Source organism: Sorex araneus, chromosome 3 (assembly GCF_027595985.1).
Source record: "Sorex araneus isolate mSorAra2 chromosome 3, mSorAra2.pri, whole genome shotgun sequence".
Classification (NCBI taxonomy): domain Eukaryota; kingdom Metazoa; phylum Chordata; class Mammalia; order Eulipotyphla; family Soricidae; genus Sorex; species Sorex araneus.
Window position 1 is genome coordinate 1442488 of NC_073304.1, and position 19508 is coordinate 1461995.

The following is a 19508-nucleotide window of genomic DNA, read 5'->3' on the forward strand; positions in this document are numbered from 1 at the left end:
TCTCACCCTCACCCTCACCCTTACCTCACCCTCACCTCACCCTTACCCTCACCCTCACCCTCACCCTCACCCTCACCTCACCCACACCTCACCCTCACCCTCACCCTCACCTGACCCTCACCCTCACCTCACCCTCACCCTCACCCTCACCTCACTCTCACCCTCACCCTCACCCTCACCCTCACCCTCACACTCACCCCCACCTCACCCTCACCCTCACCTCACCCTCACCTCACCCTCACCCTCACCCTCACCCTCACCTCACCCTCACCTCACCCTCACCCTCAACATCACCCTCACCCTCACCCTCACCCTCACCCACACCCACACCCTCACCCTCACCCTCACCCTCACCCACACCCTCACCTCACCCTCACCTCACCCTCACCCTCACCCTCACCCTCACCTCCCCCTCCCCCTCCCCCTGCCCCGCACCCTCACCCTCACCCTCACCTCCCCCTCCCCCTCCCCCTGCCCCGCACCCTCACCCTCACCTCACCCTCACCCTCACCCTCACCCTCACCTCACCCTCACCCTCACCTCACCCTCACCCGCACCCTCACCCTCACCCGCACCCTCACCCGCACACTCACCCACACCCTCACCGTCACTGTCACCCACGCCTTCACCCACATCCCCACCCTCACCCTTATAGTCACCCGCACCGCACCGTCACCCTTACTGTCACTGTCACCCTCCCGGTCCCGCCGCCCCTCCCCGCGCTGAGGAGGGCCTGCCTCTTCCTGTCTAGCCGGGCCTCGGAAGACCGGTTGGGTGGGACGCGCTGGAGGCAGAGCTGCCGGGCACAGGTGCAGGTGGGGACAAGCCCTGGGAGACAGGCGGGGTGGGGCACAGGGCGGCCCTCCCCCCTCCCGAGCATCCTTTTTTTGGGTGTTCGGAAGACCCCTGGTGGTTGCCAGGGGCTACGCCTGACTCTGCTTGGGGCCGCTCTTGGAGGCGCTGGGGGCCGGGTGTGGGGTGGTACCGAGCGCTCCGCCCGGAACCTGTTTCTGAGATCAAAACCACCTGAGTCACCGCTGTGATAAAGTCACGGGCAGGGTCACTGATTAGTGCCGAGTCTGGCACCAGCCTCTTCTGCCTCGTCCCCACCAACACCCTAATCTGGACAGTGAGTCAGGCTGTGTCCGGCCGAGCCACACCCCGAAGGCCAGCTGCCCCCCTCCCCAGGTCCTTGCTCCCCACGCCTCTCCCGCCAGCAGTGGCCTGGGCCCTCTGAGTGCAGTGCAGGCACCCAGGCCCGAGGGGACACGCCCGGACCTAGGGGACACGCACATGACTGAGGAGACACACATGGGCCTGAGGGGACACGCACATGACTGAGGAGACACACACGGACCTGAGGGGACGCACACATGACTGAGGAAACACACATGGGCCTGAGGGGACACAAATGAATTTGAGGGGACATACACACAGGGGACACACATGAGCCTGAAGGCGATGCACGTGGGCCTTAGGGGACGCATATGGGTCTAAAGGGGACACACAGAGCCTGAGAGGACACATAGGACCTGAAGAGACACACAAGGGTCTGAGGGGACACACATGGGCCTGAAGGAATACACACATGGGCTAAGGGACACATATGGGCCTGAGAGGACGCACACGGGCCTGAGGGCACACAGGGCCTGGCAGCACACAGAAGGGCCTGAGGAGACACATATGGCCTGAGGGGACACACACACACACATAGGGGACACATATAAGTCTTTTTTGTTGTTGCTATTTTTGGGTCACACCTGGTGATGCACAGGGGTCACTCCTGGCTCATGCACTCAGGAATTACCCCTGGCGGTGCTCAGGGGACCATATGGGATGCTGGGAATCGAACCCGGGTTCGGCCACATGCAAGGCAAACACCCTACCCGCTGTGCTATCGCTCTAGCCCACACATAAGTCTTTTTTTTTTATTTTTTAAATTTTTATTATTTTTTTTTCTTTTTGGGTCACACCCGGCGATGCACAGGGTTACTCCTGGCTCTGCACTCAGGAATTACTCCTGGCAGTGCTCAGGGGACCCTATGGGATGCTGGGAATCGAACCCGGGTCGGCCGTGTGCAAGGCAAACGCCCTACCCGCTGTGCTGTCGCTCCAGCCCCCCCCCACATAAGTCTTAAGAGACACAGGAGTCTAAGGGGACATGTTGGCCTTAGGGGACACAGAAACAGGCCTCAAGAGACATTCAGGTCTGACTAGACACACACACACACACACACACACACGAGCCTGAAAGGACACATGGGTGGCCTGAGGTGACACACAGGTGACTAAGGGACACACAGGACACACATGCCTGAAGTGACACATGGGCCTGAGGGGACAATGTGTGTGTAAGGGGCAGCCGCTTGCACACACACGCACACCTGAGGAGTCACCTGCTTGCTCTCTGCTAGCACCCCAACAGCCTCCTCAGTCTGCTCCTCCCTTAAGCCGTGGCCTCCATGGGTCGGACACTGACTTGCCCCGGGGCCATGTCCTGCCTGTGGGGCGCTGAGATTCTGGGATCCGGAGCCTCTGTCGCGGGGCCTCCTCTCCGTCACGTGGGCCTTGGGTGCTCTCCCCGCGGGCACCCAGAGGCTTCCCGCCGCCAGGGCCTCTCCCCCCCCCCCTCCCCCCCCCCCCCCCCCCCCGCCACCTCCAGTTGCCACGGACACCCCAGTGGGGCTCCGGACCGCACCCCCATCCTGCAGGGCTGCGCTCCCCTCCCAGTGCTCAGGCCCCAGAATTGGGGACCACTCCTCATGACCCCCAGAGATCCTCTGTGCACTTCTCCCCACCCCGAGGCAGCACGGGCGCTCCCTCAGCGGGCTCAAGGGGGGGTGGGGCTGGGAGGGTCGACCTGCCAGGACTGACCCCCAAACACACCAAACCAAGAAGGCTGCGCCAACGCCCTGGGCCTAGGCCCCTCCCACCTGCCTCCGCTGCCCCTCTCCAGTCCCTCCTAAAGGACACCTGTCCCGTCGCTGCGACCTGTCATCCCAACTATTTCCACCAGAGCCAAGCGGGACACGGGCCAGCTGTGACCCTGCCCCACCCAGGGTTGCACCCGTGGGAACCCTCACCCATATATGGAGCAGAACTGCACAGCGGCTGGGAGGGAAATCACTGCTGCCCCGAGCGCCCGGTCAAGGAGGCCTGGACCCCCACGGACCCAGTCTGGCCACAGGGCTCTCTGCAGAGGTAGGGAGCCCCAACCAGTCCAGCCACGCCTGCTGCCACTCAGGTCAGCCCTGACCGTTCTTGGGGTGGCCTCGGGGCCCCGTGCACTTGCCCTGGCCAACTCGGACATCCAGATCCAGAGCCCTGGGGCAATAAGGCTCCTTCCCGGGGCCTCTTTCGGCCACGGCCCTAGGGTTGTGAATCTCGGGGTTTCCGTGATGCTGGGCCCCAGCAGTGTGTTGTGCACAGAGCACCGCGGGTGGGGTCGCAGTCACTCGTGCTAGCAGGTGCTGGGGCCTGAGCCGGCATAAACGCCCTGGCCGCGGCTGGCCACCTGCCTGGCAGGGCCGCAGCTCCCACCGGACGGGCAGCGGCAGTGAAGGGACGCGCCGGCAGGGGGCGCGCCCTGCACCTGCCCGGGGCTCGCTCCCAGGGCGCAGGCGGTTCCGCGGACCGCCGGGGAAACGCTCCTCAAGGTCACGGGCTCGGCGCGGCGGGGAACTGGACTCCGCCGAGCGGGGCGAGCGAAGTCACGCAGGGGAGACCCATACGGCCAGCAGCTGCCCCTTCCCCGGAGCCCTTCCAGGGACGCCCGCCGCGGGAGGCTCAGCGCGGCTCGCGCTTCCGGGAGCCCTCCGGCCCCGCCCCTCCGCCCCCGCCCCTCCGGCCCCGCCCTTTGGCCCGCCCCGCCCCTCCTCCCCCGCCCTCCGGCCCCGCCCCTCCGGCCCCGCCCTTTGGCCGTCCCCGCCCCCGTCCCCGCCCCGCCCCGCCGGCCCCGCCGGCCCCGCCCCGCCCGCGGGCGCCCTCAAGTTTCTCCAACTTTTCCGCGGGCCCCGCTGGGGCCCCGCCCCCGACGGTGACGTAACAATGGTGCAGCGCGGTGGCCAATGAGCGGCGGCAGGGCCCGGCGGTGCGGGCCAATGGCGGCGGCGCACGGCCCCGCGGTCCTGCCCGGCCGGGCCGCACTGCGCCGCCCGCCGCCCGCCGGCCGCCCGCGCCTGCCCCGCCGCGCAGCCTTCGCGCCGCGGCGGCCCAGAGCGCGGCTGCGGCGGGCGCGGGCGGCGGCGCCCCCCTCCTGCTCTGCCCTGCACCGGCTTTGTCCTGTCCGGGGCCCCAGGCCGCCGCCCGCACAGTGAGTCTCCCGGCCGGGCCGCCGCCCCCTTCCTGCCCCCGGCGCCCGCACGCGCAGGTACAGCCCCCGCCGCGCCGCCCCCTGGCCGCCGCCCCGGCCTCGCCCGCCCGACGCCGCGCCCTGCCCGCCGGGAGTCGGGGTCCCCCTGCGCGGGCTCCCGCTGACGTGGGGCGGCCGGACTTTACGTAACGCGCCCGGCGTCCCGCGGGTGTCCACACGGGGCACCTGGGGCGTCGAAGCCCCGGCTCAGGACGCCCCCGCCCACCGCCGTAACTTAGTTACCGACGGGGACCCGGAGGTCCCGGGAGCAGCAGTGGGGGCTTGGAGGACAAGGTCAGGGCGCGGGCCGGGCCCCTCCGGAGTGAGCCTCTCGCCCGACTGCACCGGCTGACCTTGGGCAGTCGGGCTCATGGGCAGTGGTGACAGTCGCGCCCCAGCCCCGGGCTGGGGAGACCCAGCTTGACTGCGCCCCCCACACCCGCAGTGACTTGGCTGGAAGCTGGAGCGCCCCTTCCCCCTTTCTTCCAGATGCGGAAGCTGAGACCCAGAGTGGCCGGGGGCGCGCCACACTAGGATCGGGCACCGCAGGTAGGTGTGACGCCCCGTGCCCCTGCAGACTCGGGGCACAGGGTGGGGGACAGGGGCGCAGGCTGTGGGAGCACTTGGCCCAGCTGGGGATGGGGCGCTGCTCTCCTGTCCCCACTTGTAACCAGCTTGGCCTTTTCCTCCTTCCAAGTGGGGGCGCGGGGCCCAGTGCCGGCGGGCCTGGCTGGGCAGGGCGGCGCGGTCCGCAGGGGCGCCAGGGCGGTCTGGACCAGGAGGCGGGGAGGTTTGAGCTCAGCGGAGCTGGGAGGACGGGGCCTGCGCCGCCTGGTTGGAGGCCAGACGGTGCTCGAGACGCGGGCTCCCTGGCCCTGACCGCCTCCCCTCTGCCCACAGGTGCCGAAGCGGGGTACCCGCCGCCGCCCAGCATGCCGTGGGACGCGCAGCGGCCCGGGGGCGCGGACGGTGGGCCCGAGGGCGCGGGCGCGGCGCGCTGGCGGGCGCAGAAGCAGTGCCGCAAGTCGTCCTTTGCCTTCTACCAGGCGGTGCGTGACCTGCTGCCCGTGTGGCTGCTCGAGGACATGCGCGCCACCGAGGCCTTCCACTGGGACGAGCGCGGCCGCGCGGCCGCCTACTCGCCGTCCGAGGCGCTGCTCTACGCGCTGGTGCACGACCACCAGGCCTACGCGCACTACCTGCTGGCGTCGTTCCCGCGCCGCGCGCTCGCGCCGCCCAGCGCCGGCTTCCGCTGCTGCGCCGCGCCGGGCCCGCACGTGGCGCTGGCCGTGCGCTACAACCGCGTGCGCGTCCTGCGCCGCATCCTGCGCACCGTGCGCGACCTGCCGGCCGACGAGCGCGCGCGCCTGCTGGACCGCCGGGGCTGCGGCCGCGTGGAGGGCGGCGGGACGGCGCTGCACGTGGCCTGCGAGCTGGCGCGCCCCGAGTGCCTCTTCCTGCTGCTCGGCCACGGCGCCTCGCCGGGCCTGCGCGACGGCAACGGCCTCACGCCGCTCGAGGTGCTGCTGTGCCAGCTGGGCCGCGACGCGGGGGACCCGGCCGCCCCGGCGCCCCCCGCCGCGGCCCCCGGCGCCCCCGCCGAGCCCCGCCAGCGCCGCCTGCAGCTGCTCGAGCTGCTGGTGCTGTACACGCCCGCGAGCGCCGCCGCCCCGGCCCGCCGCGAGCTGCTGGGCGACCGGCCGCGCTGGCAGCGGCTGCTGGGCGAGGACAAGTTCCAGTGGCTGGCCGGCCTGGCGCCGCCGTCGCTCTTCACGCGCGCCATGCAGGTGCTGGTCACCGCCATCGCCCCCGGCCGCTTCCCCGAGGCCCTCGACGAGCTGCCGCTGCCGCCCTTCCTGCAGCCCCTGGACCTCCTGGGCAAGGGCTAGCCGGGCAGGACTGGTTTCCGAGCGCTGTACCTGGCACTTTACATACACGGATGTCTGTCCTGCATCTCTCGACTCTCTGTCGCGGGCGCCAAGGGCTGCGTCTCAGCGGGGAAGGAGTTCCGGGGAGCACGTGCACCTGCTCGCGCAGCCCCAGGCGGCCCCGTGGGCGGTGCCCTCCGAGGGTGCTCGGTGCTGTTCTCCTGGCCTATGGCTACTGCCCCCGGGTCTGCACAGGTCTGGACTCGCCCGTCGCCGCTCCCCCCTATGATCCCCCCACAATTGCCCTCTGGGCCCTGTGTAGGTGGGGCGGCGCCCGACTGGGGCCTCTGCTGTGGGCCCCCTGCCCCAGCTGGGAATTGTGCCCAAGGTTCTGAAGATGGGGAGCTGTCGGGACAGAGGCCAGGCTGGGCCAGCACCCTGAGGCGTCTCAGGCCAGGGAGTGCAGCCAGGTGTCTGCCCGGCACGCCCCTGGCCTGTGAAATTCCACCCAGAGGCCATGATGTCCTGCCAGGGCCTGAGGAGTGCTGGGCGGCAGGACTGTCCCGGTAGCCTGGTGCTGGCCAGCCCCTGCCTTGGTGTCCCCAGTGCTCAAAGGCTCAGGGCCATCTCTGAGCTGTTCCTCCCTCCCCGCAGAGGGTGACCCCTCTCCTGGGTAGAGGGGGTCAGTTAGGGAGGCACCCAGGGTGTTAAGCCCCGTGTGCACAGTGGGGTACCTGGTGGGAACTATGGGGAGTATAGGTGGGTAAAGCCAGGGCTGGTTCCTGGAGGGCTCCCCGGTGGAGGCCCCAGCATGGGAGGATAAGAGCCAAGTTGTGTTATCTGAGGGTGGTGCTGGAGGAGGAGGGCGGCCCGCCCCATGGCTATCAGGTCCTTGGGGCCTCTGGGGTGATAGGACATACAGTGGCCATCTGTAGCCCGTTCATTCCCCCTAGGAACCCGCTCTTGGCCATAGCTGCCCGCGTGCCCACCAGGAGCCAGTGAGGCGGCCTCAGAGTTGGGTAGCTCAGGTGAGAGTGGACTTGAAGGCCAGCCTTGTCCCCAGCGCTGTGACTCGGTGGGATGGGCCTCCCAGGGCACCCCTGTGCTGGGCTTGGGTGCCCTTCACTCACACCAGCCCCAGGAAATGCACTGCCCGCCTTTTCCTTGGGTCACACTGACCTCTGAGCATCCAAGACAGCACCTTTCTCTGGGGGGCTGGGGGGCTTTTTGGGTCACACCTGGTGATGTTCAGGGGTTATTCCTCTTAGTCCTGGTGGTGCTTGGGGGACTGTATGGGATGCTGGGGATGAAACCCAGGTCAGCCGCATGCAAGGCAAATGCCCTCCCTGCTGTTCTACTGCTGTGGCCCTGAGGGACTATTGTTTCTGGGCCACACCTGGAGATATTCAGGGGTTACTCCTGGCAGTGTTTGGGGGACCATATGGGATGCTGGGGATTGAACCGGGGTTGGCTGTGTGCAAGGCAAGTGCCCTACCCACTGTACAGTTGCTTTGGCCCCAAGACAGCACATTCTGAGATGGCCCCAGTGGGCATTCAGGGTGTCCAGTACAGAGGCTGTTGGGGACTGAGCACTGGGCACTGAGCATCTCATGGCTGAGACGGGCTGAGGTGGCAGGATTCTGGGCACTGCACTGGGACTGCTGCCTGCAGACACAACTTCAGTGCCTCACTTTCTGCCCGTTGCAGCCCAGCTCTTGGTGGACACCCACTTGTGTTTGATCAGGGGCCCCAGCCTGGGGATCCCCCCGTGCTGTTCCCACTGTAGGCCAGCTACCCGCGTGGGGCTCCTTGGGCTGTGCACAGATGTAGCTTGTCAGGCAGTGCGTAGTTTGGGTCGGAGCCACACCTGGCAGTATCGGAGGACGCTCCTGCCTGTGTGGCAGTGCTGGGGGGTGGGGATGGTTCACGCGGTGCCATGCTCTGAACCCAGGTCTCCTGCATGCAAAGCAGCACTCAGTGATGAGTCCGCTCCCAGCCAGGCCCTGAAAAGGTGCACTTGGACTTGGGAATAATGTCTGCACGTGACTCAGCAAAGGCAGAGAAAGCAGGTCCCTCAGCTGTGGTCGCTGTGGGTGCTGGGAGGGGCCTGTCCTGTGCCCGGTCACAGCTGGCACATGGGGGGCCTGTCCTGCTGCTGGCCATGGGCGTGTTGGGTGTCCCTGCCCCTCCCCCCACCTCACATGCTGCCGTCATTGCTTCTGGCAACCCGGGGTGACAGGAGATGAGCCTGACGGCAGCCAGCAGCAGCCTGGATCCCATGACCTTGGGCCAGTGACCTCACCTCTGCTCCCAGAGAGGCCTGAGGCTCCCGCCATGAGAGCCGCGTCCCCAGGAGTGTCTTCACTCTGGAGAAGCCCCTGTTTCTCGGACACGTTTCTCTCCCCTCTTCTGTTTTGGGCTATACCTGGCAGTGCTCGGGGGTCACTTCTGGTTGGACTTGCGGGACCATGTGGGAGGACTGAGTGTGGGTGGGCTGCATGTGAGCCAGACGCCCTCCCCACTATACCCTGGCCGCCCCTCAATCTTTCTGAGTAGATTCTCACAATGAAACAGCCTAGCTTCAGGACAGAGCCCCGGACACCCAGGCCGTCACCGGAGTCCTCACAACTCAGAACTCACTTCCTAGCAAGCCAGGGCCAGAGTATCCCCGCCAGGCCGCTGAGCCTGGAGTCGGCTTAGTTCATGCATGTGTGTCCACATATGTGTGCAAAGCGTGTAAGCAACTATGCATGTGCAGGTATGTGTGAGTGCCACCGCCAGAGCCAGACGGCTCTGTCCCCACGGAGGTCCTGGGAGGGCACTTCTGGTACCTGCTGTCTCCGACACAAGCCCAGACCAGGAGCCTGGGCTCGCCCAGGCCTGCCCACAGCAGTGGGCGGGGGGCGGGGGTGTCCTCCCTTCCCTGAGCAGCTGAGACCAACACAGAGTGGGCCCTTCTCACAGCCCAGCGTCAGACTCGACCAGGTTTGGAAAAGGCCCAGTTTATTGCACTGTCTCCAAGCACAGCTGAAAACAAAACCCAGAAGGTCAAGCGTGGAGCTGGCCTGGAGGTGGTGCGGAGCTGCGGCTGGCCTTGGCAGCGGGCCCTCAGTTTAGGAGCCGCCGAGGCAGGTGGACGGACGCCAAGGGGCCCCACTGCCCTGGCCAGCCTGGGCTGACCCGCCCTGGGAACCCCCTTACTGGCAGCTGGCGTGACGTCCCTGGCCCTGTCACTGCAGCTACAACAACCGTGGCTGGCGGGTCAGGGCTCTGGGATGGAGGCCGCAGGGCCCAGCCCTCACACTGCCACTGACCTGCCGGGTCCCTGCAGGCGGCCACTCTCGGCCTGCCCCGGTTTCAGGAATGCACGTCTGGAGTGAGCGACTCCAGATGAGGTATCTGCTGCAGGGTTCAGCAGCCCGCAAAGGCCGTGGCGAGGCCCCGCCTCCTCGCGCACCCCTTGTCTGTGCCCCAGCCTGTACTGCTGGGGCCAGAGCCTCCTGGAGGCGCACGCCTGCCCTGGCTGGGAGGAGTGTGTGCCCCGCTGCAGTGTCACGCACGAAATGTGCCGGAACCGGTGTCTGAGGTGGTGGGGGCGTGGCGGCAGGCTGGGCACTGACGCGTTCCCGGGCCTGTGCCCTGCCCGGCTCTGGCTCGTCCTGCCCGCAGGAGTGCGTCCCTGCTGGGCAGGTGTGGATAGGGAAGAGGAGACGCAGCACACGGGTAACTGCAGTGCATGCAACGGGCGCCAAAGCCCCAGTCCCCTCCCCGGGGCCCAGGGTGCCGCCACTGGAACCGTGTGTGTCGGGGGAGGAGCTCGTGGGGGTCCGGGACTGACCGGGCATGTCTGCACAGCGGCGCGGCCCCGCGGCTCCCTTGGCGTTGGTGGCGCGGCCTTCAGATGACCTCCCACTCGTCTTCTAGCTCCTCGGGGTGCGGGGCACTGGCCGGGCTGCTCTGGGCCCCGTGCCCGTGGCTGAACGTCCTCGTGAGCCGCTGGAGAAGGGCGCCGGCGGGGCCCACAGCCCAGAGCTCGTCCGCCGTGGTCACTGTGGGCGCAGGGCAGTGAGTGTCAGCACCCACGAGGCTCGCTCTGCCCCCGCGCCGCCCGCCTGCCCGGCCGCCCCCTTGCCTGTGAGGCAGGCGGCGCTCCCCGGGACCTTCTTCCAGTAGTCTCCCGCCGGGTTCTTGTCGCTGATGCCGTAGCGGCGGGCCAGGTCACCGTTGGGGCAGCGGGCCCACACGGTTCGGGGGCTTAGTGCCAGCTGACAGGCCTGCAGGCCTGTGGGTGGACGGGCCTGTGGGCCTGGGCTGGGGGAGGCCACCCCACCCTGCCCCCCATCTGCAGCAGGGCCTGGCAGGGCCGCCCGGGCAGCACTGGCACCCACCTGGCACGTGCTCCCAGTCGGTCCCCACGGGCATCTCCTCCGTGATCCCCACACGCACGTGCACATTCCACCTGCTGTCCAGCGCCCACAGCATCTGGTCATTGGGGCTGGAGTGGACGCTGACCAAGGTCACCCCAGCAGGCTGCGAGAGGAAGGGGTGACGTCCTTAGGGTAGGCGGGGACGGGGCTGGGGACAAGGGCGGGGGATGGAGAGCTGAAGAGGTCAGTGACATGGGGCAGCCCCAGGGAGAAGACTGAGGGCCCCTGTGCCCACCCACCTGCCCACCCTGAGGCCAAAAGAAAGCTTGGGCAGCCAGAGGTGGTGAGTGACACAGTGGCAGGTTTGTGTGCTGAGGGTGTCACGGGCAAACTCCTGCGTTGGAGACAGCACATGTGTCAGGGGCTCAGGTGAGGGGCGGGTCTGTGGAACCACGCCCCCCACTGGGGCCACAGCCCTCAGCAGCCCAGGAAAGACCAGGGGAAGGGAAGGCTGGAGCCTGTCTGAGGGCAGAGGCCAGGAGAGGGCAAGGCTGGAGCCAGTCTGAGGGCAGAGGCCAGGAGAGGGCAAGGCTGGAGCCAGTCTGAGGGCAGAGGCCAGGGGAGGGCAAGGCTGGAGCCTGTCTGAGGGCAGAGGCCAGGGGAGGGCAAGGCTGGAGCCTGTCTGAGGGCAGAGGCCAGGGGAGGGCAAGGCTGGAGCCTGTCTGAGGGCAGAGGCCAGGGGAGGGCAAGGCTGGAGCCTGTCTGAGGGCAGAGGCCAGGGGAGGGCAAGGCTGGAGCCTGTCTGAGGGCAGAGGCCAGGGGAGGGCAAGGCTGGAGCCTGTCTGAGGGCAGAGGCCAGGGGAGGACAGGGCTGGAGTCTGAGGGCAGAGGCCAGGGGAGGGCAAGGCTGGAGCCTGTCTGAGGGCAGAGGCCAGGGGAGGGCAAGGCTGGAGCCTGTCTGAGGGCAGAGGCCAGGGGAGGACAGGGCTGGAGTCTGAGGGCAGAGGCCAGGGGAGGGCAGGGCTGGAGTCTGAGGGCAGAGGGGTCCAGAAGCACCATGTGGAGATGCTCCTGAGTGCCGTGAGGGTCCTGTTGGTCACTTGGTACCCAAGACATGGGGCAGAAGCAAACCCCACAGTCCAGCACATGGGGCTGGAGGGCCAGTCCGGGGATCAGGCACGTGCCTCGCACCCCACCAACCCAGTTTGATCCCCCGCACTAAAGGGTTACCAGGCGTTGCCAACGGTGACTCCTAAGTATGAAGCCAGGAAAAGCCCCTGAGTATCACTGGCTGTGGCTCCCAAACCAGAGCCAGGCCCACAGAGGCCGGGTGCCCAGTGACCGGGAAGGTCATTTCCCGCGCAGCGGCCTGGTGAAGGTGCCCCTCTGGACACAGGGCAGGCATGGCTGCGGGCGAGAGACAGCACAGGAGGCTCTGGCCTTGCATGCGAGACCTCTCACCTGCAGCAGCACAGACGGTCGCGTGATCCCTGGGCGCAGAGGTGGAGTGAACCCTGAGGCTGCAGCACCCCTGGTCTGGTCCCCAGCCCTGCATACGTGTGGGCCCCAGTACTGCCCTTCCCCGCCCCCTCCCTAAAAGCTGTGCTTTGGAGCTGGAGCCAAGTACGGGGGGTAAAGGCCTGGCCGTGCATGAGGGTTCGGTCTCCAGCACTCTATCTGGTCCCCCAAGTGCCACCGGAGGTGATTTCTGAGTGCAGTGTGGAGCCAGGAATAGCCCCGGGCATAGCTGGGTATGACTCAAAACAAACAAAACCAAAAAACGGGCTGGAGCGATAGCACAGCGGGTAGGGCGTTTGCCTTGCACGCGGCCGACCCGGGTTCGATTCCTAGTATCTCATATGGTCCCCTGAGCACCGCCAGGGTTGACTCCTGAGTGCAGAGCCAGGAGTGACCCCTGTGCATTGCTGGGTGTGACCCAAAAGCAAAAAACAAACAAAAACAAACAAAAAAACCCCCAAACTCCCCTTGGGGCTGGAGCAATAGCACAGCGGGGAGGGTGTTTGCCTTGCACACAGCCAACCCGGGTTCGATTCCCAGCATCCCATATGGTCCCCTGAGCACTGCCAGGAGTGATTCCTGAGTGCAGAGCCAGGAGTAATCCCTGTGCATCATCAGGTGTGACCCAGAAAAGCAAAAACAAAACAAAACAAAACAACAAAAAACTCCCCAACCCTGCCCATGGGGCTGTGAGGGAGGCGCCCTGTGCTGGTGCTGGGGGCCTGGCACGTCATCGCCCGCCTTCCTCCAGGGGTCCTGTGGAACCCATGGCAACCCTCGACTCCTGGCCCCTCCCCTGCAGGCCGGGCAGCTGCGTCCTGCTGTGTCCTGCCTGTCCCTGTCCTGTGTCAGCAACAACTCCTGCGTCCCACAGAGAGGGCTGGGCCAGAGGGCGGTATGGGTGAGCCAGGGACCTGCAGGGGGCAGGCGGGTGGAGGGAATCGGGAGTCCCAGAGGTCTGGAGGACTCAGTGGGACCCGTACTTGGTGGGAAGCTGCTGCGGAGGGACGGTGCCGGGAGGCAGGGAGGCCCCTGGGTCACGGCCATGATTGTGTACCTACAGAGACCAGCAAGCGCAGACATGAGCACAGAGCACCCCGCAGAGGTCCTGGGTGTGCCCCGCCCCCGCGTCCCTGAAGCTGACCCACACACGGGTCTACTCATGCTGGGAAACAAGCCCCTGCCAGGGATGGGGGGGGAGCCTGTACTGGGTCACCCAGGGTCACTGGGACTAGGCAGCATGCACACGGGCTCACACTGGCCCCCTTTCAGGCTGTGGGGACAGACGAAACTTTGAGCTACACTCCCAGGTGCGTGGTGCTGGCTGGTGGGGTTACCTTTAGCGAAACAATGTTCGATGCGCTGTCAAGTGGCCAGCCCTGGAGGCCGCAGAGAATATTTGCCTACCACTCAGCGGAGAAAGGGCTGGTATCCGAGATACAGAAAACATGAGGAGAGGCTGGAGCGACAGGGCAGTGGGAAGCGATTACCTTGCACGCAACTGACCCACTGAGAATGGTTCCTGAGCACAGAACCAGGAGTAACCCCTGAGCACAAAAGCCAAAGCCAAACCAAACATACAAAAAAGCCTCCCACTGGTAAAATGCTACAGTGAAAAAAACCATCCAGCCCCATCAAAAAACAGGAACTTCCTCAAGATACACAAATGGCCGAAAGGCACATGAAAAAACGCTCAGTATCACTAATCATAAGGTATCTGCACCTCTCACCAGACTGGCACTCATTAAAAACAAAAAGCAGGAACTGGGCTTCAATACAGCCCACTAACCCCGCTCCTGGGCTTGCATCCGCCTGCGACAGGCCTGAGAGAGAACATGGGGCAGACTGTCATGCTGTGCCTCCAAACTGATGCAATGAAATAAATAAATGAACTCAGACCTCTTTCTAATGCCATGCACAACAGTCAAGTCAAGATGTTAAAGGCCTTGATGTCAGACCTGAATCCATAAAGCTCACAGAGAAACACATAAGCAAAACTCCCCATGACACTGAAGCTAGAGGCGTCTCTAAGGATGAAACAGCACTGGCCACACAAATGGCTAAGCAGAGATCAATAAACAAATGGGGTCACATTCCATCAAGCAGCTTCTGCACCTCAAAGGAAACAATGACCAGAACACAAAGACAGTCCACACATTAGGAGAAATTATTTGCCCATCACTCATTTGATAAAGGGTTAACAGCCAAGATACGTATTGCACTGGCAGAACTTCACAAGAAAAAACATCCAATCCCATCAAAAATGGGGAGAAGAGATGAACAGAAACTTTCCAGCACTTCTGGTGTGGCCCCAAAACAACAACAAAGAAAGGGATGTAGGGGGGAGAGGGAGGGAGGAAGAAAGGAAGGGAGGGAGGGAGGGAGGAATGGAGGAAGGAAGGAATCAAACAATATTTTTGAGAAGGGCAAACTGTGGGGCCCGACTACAGCCCGAGGCCTGCTCTAATCGCCTGGAAGCCTAGGAGGGAACGTGGGAACTCAGAGCTTGCTGGAGGGTGGGGTAAGAGTGACCCTGCGGGGGCCCAGCTAGGCCTTAGCTAGGCACACGGCAAGAGAACTGGGCCCTTCCTAGCAGCTGCAGCGCCCAGACTGGCTCTGACCCCGGAGAAGAGCTCGGGGCCCAGGCAGGTCTGTGTGCCGGCGGCTGGCCTGGCAGTGCAGGAGAGCCCAGCTAAGTCTGTTGGCCGTGGGCATCTCTGAAGGTGTCTGTGCGCCAAGTCACATCAGCCGAGACTCCCGGCCATGCTCTGGGAGCACTGGTGGGTACCCACCTCCACTGCACTCCTGTGGGGCCCCGGTCGGGCCTGGAATGCTGGGATGTGAGCTGTGCTGGAGCCTGGGGAAGGCACTCCCGCCTTGTGGGCATGGGGGGCCGAGGCCAGTGACCAGGGGCCGGGGTGGGGTCGGAGAGAGTCCCGGGGAGAGATAGGCTGGGTGCCGGGTGTGCGCGTGAGACTGCCGCCTGGCCACACCGTCCTGGGGCTGAAGCAGCGAACTTGGGGATGCTTGGCACGACTATAAATACTCCCCATCCTCCCAAGCGAGGCAGGTCTGAACACTGAGTCATTTGTTTGGAGTTCTTTGCCGAGATGTCGACCCGAGTGGGCCGGGGGAGGGTGGTTTTCCCTGGGAGTGCTGGGAGAACGGGGGTGCGTGGGAACCCAGGCCCCACTACTGTGGACGGGTCCTCTGGGGCCGAAGGCCCAAGCAGCAAGTGGACCTTGAGGTCCACGCCTGGCTCAGCAGCAGCAGGCGGGTCCCTGCACCATGCCAGGCCGAGGGGTCCCCTGTGGTCGGCCTGCGGAGAGGCCGAGCTGGGCAAAGTGCTGCGTGGAAACCTGCGTCCATGGAGAGCCTGACTCCACGGGGGCGTCCACTGACGGAGGCCCCCTGACCGGTGCTCTGAGGAAGGACCAGGACTCACTCCCACAGCCCGCCTGGCAGGTTCTGCATCCCTCTGAGCGTAAGCTTGCAGGCCAAGGGCTGGAGAGTAAGTGCAGTGGGGAGGGTCCTGCCTTGCACATGGCCGACCCGGTTCAATCCCCGGCATCCGGGGTGCCTGCGTCCCCCAGGAGTGATCCCTGAGCACAAAGCCAGGAGCGAGACCTGACAGTCAGATGCGGTCCCCTCGCTTACCTGCACTGGGGGCTCGATCATGATCCAGGCTGGAAGCATCAGGCTGGGGTTCAGGGGCTGGGTCCCCACACGGAAGTAAACTCCACCCCTAGAATCACAGGCCCAGACATGCTGGTTTCCGCATGCCAAGTTGGTCAGTTTGACGGACCCTGTGGGCAAGCAGAGTGACGGTCATGGACTCGGATTCCGAACATCAGGACAGGGTGACGCTGATGTGGGCTCTGCGGCTCAGAACGTCCCAGCCCTGGGCTGGAGAGGCGCTGGCCTTGCAAGCAGCCGACCCACACGTGACTCCCGACACCCCATGTGGTCCCCCAAGCCCTGCTGGAAGTGATCACTGAGCACAGAGCAGAGATAAACTGGGGTAGGAAAGAGCTTCGAGCATTACCGGGTGTGGCCAAAATACTCTTCCGAACCCTGGAAAAAATAAATGTTTTTCAAAACTGGTATTTGGTTATGCCAGGAAAGAGCAACAGTGAGAATCAGCTAGCAGGGGAGACAGTCAGGTCCTGGGCAATGTTTCAACCTTTCAAAGCGCAGGAGAGCTGCTAGTGCTCATACCCGAGGCTCAGGCCCCAGCAAGGTGAGACGGACCCAGATCTCCCACAGATGGACCTAGGTGACCCAGAGGTGAAGGGTGCTTAATTCTCTGTGCTTGGTTCCCAGGGCTAGAACTTGGCGTTTGAGGACATACCACAGTGTCCTCCCTGCAGACAGTTCCCTGTCCCTCTGGGCAATGAGCCTGGTCTAGAGGCCACGGCCCAGAACCAGTATGTCCGCTCCTGGCCTGGTGCCTCTCCCTCAGGGGACTGAACCTGTCACTCTTCCCCAAAGGCCATTCCTGGGGCCTAAGGCAGGCTTGCTGTCACCTCATGGCTTCTGGCCATTTCCACACCGCGCTGGGGAATTAACTCTGACAACCGTCCCTGTAGACGTCCTTAGGGAATGTGTGCTGCTTCTCCGACTGAGATGAGGTCCAATGCATGCGTACTTTTAGCTCCAGTTTTGTTGTTTTGGGCTAATACTCAGCGATGCTGCATTTGCTCCTGGCTCTGTGCTCTGGGGAGCGTATGTGGTGCCAGGGATCAAACCGGACTGGCTGCATGCAAGACAAGTGCTCTCCCCTCGAGATCTCTCTGCCCCCCACTCCCTTTGGTTGGACAGAAACCGGCTTTCCTGTCTAACTGGCCGCAAGCCTCGGCAGTGGGCACTGGCTGCCCGCGCCCTCGCCAGCACGGGGCTTGGGCACTTGGGCACACTGTCAGCAGGAGGCTCTGACCACAGCACCGCTGTGAGCAGTGACTTGTCTCTGCTAAACAGAAGCAGAGGAGCGGGCCGCGGGCCGGGAGCCAGAGCAATGCAGCGGGACCAGTGAGCCTCCCGGAGACAGCCCACAAGGGCACGGGCGGGCGAGAGCAGAGCTGGCGCGTCGTGCTGTTGACAGGAGCCCCGTCACGAACACTGCCACCACCCACACAGGCCACAATCTTTCTGCCAAGCTGTCTGCTTTTCCCTCCCTTTTTAACAGGTTGACTCTGTTCAACAAAGCACACACTTCCTTTTAGTGCTGCTTTTGTGTGTGTGTGTGTGTGTGTGTGTGTGTGTGTGTGTGTGTGTGTTCGCACACTCAGGAATTACTCCTGACAGTGCTCCGGGGAACCATATGAGATCTGGGGATTGAACCTGGGTCAGTTGTGTGCAAGGCAAATACCCTCCCCACTGTCGTTATCAATTGGCCCCTAGTTGCTTTTTAATTCGAAGTTTATGACAAATGTGGCCCTTATTTGGTGTTTTACTACCAATAAAACACGTCTGCATAAGTTGCTGTATAAAGTAATCTGATTTGTAAACTAAAGGCAGAAACTGACAATGAATATTTCTTCATTAAATGCTGTGACCAAATGAATTCAACTACAATTTGCAACTGTTGCTAAACATTCCAACACTTGACATAATGCATATTTATAGAAATATTATAAGAACCTAAAATATTTGCTAAATGATGCAAATTCTCTTCCCAAAATCAGGAATTGTAAGAAGTCAAAATATCGTCTTCATACTCCAGACCTGGATTTGTGTCCAAGGCTTAAGAGCTCTGACTGAGGCTGGAGCGACAGTACAGTGGGCAGGCATCTGCCTTGCCGGTGACCAACCCAGGTCCAATCCCCAGCCCCACAGGGTCCCCCGAGGCTGCCAGGAGTGGCTGCTGGTCTCGGAGCACCATTGGGTATGCCCCCCAAAACCAAAAAGGAAGCAAAAATCCCTCTTGACTGAATGCTAAGCAGCCATCAACCCGCCCTTCCGCAGAGGACAGAGCCGCCTTGCCTGTCTCTGGCACAGAGGGAGCAGTGGGGCCTCGTCAGGGGTGGGGGGCTTCCACGGGTGCTGTGTCACAAAGTCCTACCCCATCGCAGCCCTGTGCTGCCCACGCCATGCTGCACTTTGCTGTGTGTTAGAGAGAAGCTTGGGAGTCAGGGCGGCATGAGGCGCTGGCAGTGCTAACAGCCCCGCGCCTCCTGCCTCTGGCCCTGGGAGGAGGGTGGCTCGGGCAGCACTGATGGCCCGTCAAGCTGTGAGGTGACCGGGACAGTGTCTCCTACCTGCCCCAGCAGCTCAGTGGCAGCAGGCCGGGACCCAGAAAGAGACAGGCTCGAAAGGACTCTGACATGAGTAACAAGTCACAACATTCCTGACAGTTTCATCTGCTGGCAGAGACGAGGCTAAGCAAGTGGAGACCAAGAGAAGAGAGAAGAGCACCCACAGCCTAGAGGAGAGCACCCACAGTCAGAGAGCACCCACAGTCAGAGAGCACCCACAGCCTAGAGGAGAGCACCCACAGTCAGAGGGCACCCACAGTCAGAGAGCACCCACAGCCTAGAGGAGAGCACCCACAGTCAGAGGGCACCCACAGTCAGAGAGCACCCACAGCCTAGAGGAGAGCACCCACAGTCAGAGGGCACCCACAGCCTAGAGGAGAGCACCCACAGTCAGAGAGCACCCACAGTCAGAGAGCACCCACAGCCTAGAGGAGAGCACCCACAGTCAGAGAGCACCCACAGCCTAGAGGAGAGCACCCACAGTCAGAGGGCACCCACAGTCAGAGAGCACCCACAGCCTAGAGGAGAGCACCCACAGTCAGAGGGCACCCACAGCCTAGAGGAGAGCACCCACAGCCTAGAGGAGAGCACCCACAGTCAGAGGGCACCCACAGCCTAGAGGAGAGCACCCACAGTCAGAGAGCACCCACAGCCTAGAGGAGAGCACCCACAGTCAGAGGGCACCCACAGTCAGAGGGCACCCACAGCCTAGAGGAGAGCACCCACAGTCAGAGAGCACCCACAGTCAGAGAGCACCCACAGCCTAGAGGAGAGCACCCACAGTCAGAGGGCACCCACAGCCTAGAGGAGAGCACCCACAGTCAGAGAGCACCCACAGCCTCAGAGAAGAGCACCCAGTCTGAGAGGAGAGCACCCACAGTCAGAGAGCACCCACAGCCTAGAGGAGAGCACCCACAGTCAGAGGGCACCCACAGCCTAGAGGAGAGCACCCACAGTCAGAGGGCACCCACAGCCTCAGAGAAGAGCACCCAGTCTGAGAGGAGAACACCCACATTCTGAAAGTAGAGCACCCACAGTCTGAGAGTGTGAGAGGAGAGCACCCACAGTCTGAGAGGAGAGCACCCAGTGTGAGAGATGAGCACCCACAGTCTGAGAGGAGAGCACCCACAGTCTGAGAGGAGAGCACCCA

The 19508-nt window shown here is 63.8% G+C and overlaps 2 protein-coding genes across 8 annotated transcripts in view; one reads left to right on the top strand and one right to left on the bottom strand.

Annotated features, from left to right (window-relative positions):
• Positions 1–4164: 4164 nt before the first annotated feature.
• ANKRD9 (ankyrin repeat domain 9) lies at positions 4165–6304 on the top strand. Of its 2 annotated transcripts, none has more exons than XM_055133489.1 (3): positions 4165–4369; positions 4841–4900; positions 5252–6304. In XM_055133489.1, the coding sequence occupies exon 3, from the start codon at positions 5284–5286 to the stop codon at positions 6238–6240; it is 957 nt and encodes a 318-aa protein (XP_054989464.1). In that variant the 5' UTR covers positions 4165–4369; positions 4841–4900; positions 5252–5283; the 3' UTR covers positions 6241–6304. The 2 variants fall into 2 exon arrangements, with proteins under 2 accessions (XP_054989464.1, XP_054989465.1); XM_055133490.1 differs by having other exon boundaries at positions 4173–4312.
• Positions 6305–9200: 2896 nt separating this feature from the next.
• The window catches only part of TECPR2 (tectonin beta-propeller repeat containing 2), a 65707-nt gene continuing 55399 nt past the window's right edge, over positions 9201–19508 (bottom strand). For all 6 annotated transcript variants that reach the window (XM_055133486.1, XM_055133485.1, XM_055133484.1 and 3 more), the window contains 4 exons: positions 15762–15910; positions 10608–10749; positions 10352–10501; positions 9201–10268 (listed from right to left, as the gene is read on the bottom strand). In XM_055133486.1, the coding sequence (XP_054989461.1) occupies positions 10117–10268; positions 10352–10501; positions 10608–10749; positions 15762–15910 (593 nt within the window). In that variant the 3' untranslated portion in view covers positions 9201–10116. The remainder of the gene's footprint in view (positions 10269–10351; positions 10502–10607; positions 10750–15761; positions 15911–19508) is intronic.